Raw genomic sequence first — 4,624 nt, forward strand, 5'->3', positions numbered from 1 at the left:
GCAAACGAATTTTCCGACGTGTTGTGCTATAAAAAGGCTGAAGGTAAAAGCTTTGTAGAATGATCTCCACAAAAAAGTAGTGATGTTTTTCAGTGCATTGGGCTATTAAAATGAAGTTTTAGCCTAGAATATTTTTTTAAAAAGATTACACGAAGAAAGTGACAAAGGAGAATCTAATTCTCCAACTATAGGAGTGCCTTCTACTAGCAAAGGAAGAGTCGAGATTAAAATAAGAACTAAAAGGCACCAAAGGCCTCCTAGGAATTGAAATACACCGAAGCCCGGTGATGAGAAGAGTGCAAGAAGGCGGTACGGCAGAGGAGGCTCCACCCCGTCATTCTTCTTCTTCCACATGTAGCCGATGATGGAGTTGCTTTGAGCGAGACTAGCCTCAAAAAAAAACCTAAGTGAGGTTAGGGGGTGGGATAGGGAGATGGTTTAAATGGAGGTTAGGGGGGAGGATTAAAGAAATGAAGATTAAGGAGTTATCGTCTTCTTCATAGCCCAAAACAAAAAAGCTTCATTTTCGCCATAGCCAATTTTTATCTGTTTCATAGCCAAAAACCTCTGTTCTTCTCGCCATAGCCAAAAACCTTCGTCTCGCCAGAGCTTACATCTCTTTTTCCTCTCCACAAATTCTCAAATCCTCCGCGTCAAATCGTGAGCCGTCCATGCTCACCCTCAGCACGGATTTTTCGCCTTCGCTTTCACGCCTCTGAACTTGCTTTACGGCATGCCCATTCACTCCTTGCTTGAGATCGACTTCTTGAATGCTAAGCGTAAGCCTGCCTCCCCTAGCGGGCGCCGAAAGCGTGCCTCACCCCGAGATGATCCAGCCTCCCTCTCTGGTTCAAGATGCGCGAAGGAATCAAGGCAGCTTCCAGTAGAGGCTGCTCCAACGCCTTTCGTGCAGACCAGGGATTGCTCCTCAGATCTGCTGAAGAGCAGGGGATATGCTGCCGTTGATCAGAGTCAGCGCTCATCCGGGAAGAAAGCTCAGATGCTCTCATATCAAGAGGCCCTAGAAATTGGGCAAAGGCAGCGAAGCTTGTGGAAGGCGTGTTCTGAGCCCATGATGCCCTCCACGAGGACAATGGCCGCGTCCATGGATTTGAAGCGTGCGCTGGAGCAGAATTTGGAAGGAGTTTGCGAGTTCGATGAATCGCAGTCGACTGTGAGGAGGTGCATGACGGAGACTGACATCCAGCATCCGGCGGACACTTCTCCGGCGCGAACTCCGGATTTGCTCCAGCTCTTCAACATTTTCTATGTTCGTGCCTTCCCGCAATGTATACCTCCTGATTGCCTGCAATTTCTGTCCCAAATGGCAACACTACTTGAACTCGAAAGCTCTTAGGCGTAGAAATCATTCCTCAATCGTTCGTACTGCATGGATGCTGGAATGTTTGTTGCCGGTTATCTCAGATTCTCACGTTCAGATTGTCTTTCAAGCGTTCTTATAGCTCTTGATTGTCGTTAGAAGAATTTCGGGCTTTACTTTCCTCGGCTGAAAGCATATGGCACTGCTCTTTTTTGGGCATCGATGATCACAGATTCTCACGTTGCTGTCTAACAGTTCAACGCACCAGAGCGACCACCTTCTAAGGTGCTGGTAAACGTGACTTTGGAAGGGAGCATCCACGCTATTCGTCTGCTGGTTGGATACGATGCCTGTGTGCGGGACGTGATAAGAGCCTCTCTGAAAGCGTACGCCAAGGAGGGCCTTGTACCTCGTAAGGGCTCCTGGGACCAAGCTTATGGGCTACACTACTCTCAATTTTGCTTAGACAGTAAGTCGGAAAAACTTCACAGAAATCTGTCATTTTTTCTGCCACAGTTCTACTTTCCTTTTATGCATCCTGGATTGATTTCGGGAGTCTTACTTTCTGTGCTTTCATCCTGAATTGATTTTGCTTGCAATTCTTGTACAAGCTTTTGTACATGACTGGGCGTGGTTCACTCTGGATTGGAAATGCCACAATTTTTCTTGCAATTCTTGTACTAGCTTTGGTACATGCCATGATACAGCACTGGTGCATCATGATTGATTTCGTTTTGATGTTGCCATGATTCTGTTTTCATGATTTTACATGACTGGGCCTTTGTTCAGCTTTAGCTCCATGTAGAGGATCTCATTCACTGCCATGGATGCGGTCCTACTGCAGGCATAAATCCAGCAGAAGCCATCAATCGTCTTGGCACTCGGAAATTCTTTCTGTATCCGACTTCGACCAGCCAAAAGCTGCTTAACAGTGAGGCATCTCAAAGCTCAAAAGCAAAGCCTTGGTGGCATATCTTCAGTCTGATATAAATTGCAGGCATCCCATCATATACTGTAGCTAGAAAGCTGGAAGCTCCCTGATCAAGGGAAAATCGTCATAGCTTGAACACCGTATATGTCACTCTTTTGTACACATATAACTCTTAGACCATGTACATATAGATACTCGGCTTGCGAAGTGTTGCTGTTTGGCATCTGAAGCTGCAAATACCTGATTCATTCTAAGTAGCCACCCAATTTATTATGAACCTTTAACACATCCATGAGGAATAACTCTTTATCTATGCACGTGTATGCATAGGTGTATCTCCAAGCACCTGTCATGATTATGGGTATGTTAAGATCTATATGGCAAGGAAGATTTGGATTATTCATGACATGTTGCAGAATTAAGAGTAGCAGGGATTGGACGATACTTATTAGGCACATTGTGCGTGCTCTTTGTGACTGATAATGGCAATTTTTTACCTAAGTGAAAGATAGTGAGTAGGCACTCGCAACCATTTTGATACAAATGTTTGTAGGACACAAGCTCGAGATTGTCCTTGTAGAGAGTGAGAATCCCAAAAGTTGTCGAGGAGGGGATGATATGACTCGAGAGAGTGACAAGTTAATTAATGATGTTGAATGAATGCACAAAATTGTAGCGCTCATGATGCTATCACAGCCTTGCAAGTATGATGTGTGTCCAACCCTGATGTTCATTGATTGGGACGCAAATGTTGTGTGGCTAGGTTCATTGGAGTTGACCCAGTCCAATTTCGAGATTGGCTTTTTAAACGTGCTATTTCTTGGAGCACTGTGTAGTCAACCTTGATGTTTGCTTTGAATGTTGTTCAGGAGGTAGAGTGACGTAGGGTCACGAACCCTTGATAAAGCATTGTAAGCCAAACCATGTGATTTAATGTTTGTAGGTTCAAAAGCTAGGGAATCCATAGTAAGACCTTGGAATTGTCTTTTGCACACGGTGTTAAGGTGATTTTTTCCTATTTGAACTCGTGCATTACTCTAAGGATTGGGGTCCACGTTGTGGCGTGTCATCTTTGTACAGGCGATTGCTCGAGGCACGTGCGTGCAGGCAGTCCAATGTTAGCATTAGTAAATTGTATCCATACGACATGGGGGCTTGTGGTTGGCTTGACATGCATGAAAATCTCATCTGCACCGTTGACAAGCCCCAAACAGATTTCGATAAGCATGCCTAGTTTAGTCGTAGTTTTGCGTGCAAGCTAAAGGTGCTCTTGGGATCGACAAGTAGATGGATTGTTTTGTTGCATGTTTTGAGCCTTGTGTCTTTTGCTTTCAAGATGTAAGGATTGGTTTAGAGAAGGTTGAACACCTCATCATAGTGATTGTCCTTGAATGTGTTTGTGTAGAAAAGGTTTTGTGTAGAGAAGGTTGAACGCCTCATCATTGTGATTGTCCTTGGATGTGTTTGTGTAGAAAAGGTGTGGCACAAGATGTTTTGATGTGAGGTTGTGTCTGTAGAGTTTGTTGAGCTCATGTAAGTCAGCTTCGAAATGCCCACCAACTCGTATTTTGTTTAATATCTTTATGAAATGCATGTGGTTTTGGTGTATAATTTTTTGTAGCTCATAGTACCACACAAGCAATCTCTAAAAGGAAGGCACAACGGCATTTGTCGATGCTTGTTCTTGGAAAACCTTGGAGTCCTTTGTTGGGCTTGCTTGGCACAAGTCACCACAGAGAAGGATGTCGACACCGTCGAATGGTTGCATGTGGTTGTGCTTAATCTCACACATATGCATGTTGGCAGCATTCGAGGTGTGCTCCCCTACCAAGGAGACTTCATCAAGGATGATAAGGTCAACCTCTCTGTAAAGGGCACACAAAGCTTGCAATTTTTTTGCTAACATGCTTGTGTAATTTAATACGAGCAGTGACAAATGCACTGCTGAGTGTATCCAACCAATGTTGAAAGTAGCCTTGCCAGTGTATGCCAACAACAAGACCTTTGGCAAGTCAATGTCCAAAGTTTGTCTGTGTGAGTAGTGTCATAGCAATGCTTTGCACTAGGAGCAACAAGGTGTAAGTTTTCCATGTCCCTGTGTTCTAGAGCAACACGTTTCTTGAGCATGATGTCCAAAAATGATTATACGTTGTTCGGAGTTGAGATTTCAAAACATGGCATTGTGGCATGAGGCAAAAAGTTTGTTGTTGTAGTATGTGCAAATGTTTTTTTCAACCCTTAGGTCGTACACATTGTTGCAATTTGTAGTTTGGAAGTTGCTGCAAGAAGTAAAAGAGGCAAAACTAGTGGTTGGAGAAATACGTGGGTATGCAGAGATTTTGTTAAAGTTCTTCATGGTTATGTTGTATTAC

The 4,624-nt window shown here is 43.9% G+C and overlaps 1 protein-coding gene across 1 annotated transcript; it reads left to right on the plus strand.

The window, feature by feature from the left end:
* Positions 1-510: 510 nt before the first annotated feature.
* LOC147891763 (uncharacterized) lies at positions 511-2,631 on the plus strand. The gene is made up of 3 exons (XM_087388328.1): positions 511-1,270; positions 1,577-1,790; positions 2,166-2,631. Exons 1-3 carry the CDS (start codon positions 734-736, stop codon positions 2,309-2,311), a joined length of 897 nt encoding a protein of 298 aa, XP_087244454.1. The 5' UTR covers positions 511-733; the 3' UTR covers positions 2,312-2,631.
* The last annotated feature ends 1,993 nt before the right edge of the window (positions 2,632-4,624 follow it).

The sequence above is a fragment of the Dipteris shenzhenensis genome, chromosome 17 (assembly GCF_047967505.1).
Source record: "Dipteris shenzhenensis isolate YYH24624 ecotype China chromosome 17, Dip_SZ_1.0, whole genome shotgun sequence".
In the NCBI taxonomy this organism is placed as follows: Eukaryota; Viridiplantae; Streptophyta; class Polypodiopsida; order Gleicheniales; family Dipteridaceae; genus Dipteris; species Dipteris shenzhenensis.

Bases quoted from the DNA above. Each gene is read 5' to 3' on its own strand.
- LOC147891763 (XM_087388328.1), top strand. From the start codon at position 734: ATGCCCATTCACTCCTTGCTTGAGATCGACTTCTTGAATGCTAAGCGT. The intron at 1,271-1,576 runs GTTCGTGCCTTC...GCTGTCTAACAG, and splicing joins AGCTCTTCAACATTTTCTAT to TTCAACGCACCAGAGCGACC. The intron at 1,791-2,165 runs GTAAGTCGGAAA...GTCCTACTGCAG, and splicing joins CTCTCAATTTTGCTTAGACA to GCATAAATCCAGCAGAAGCC.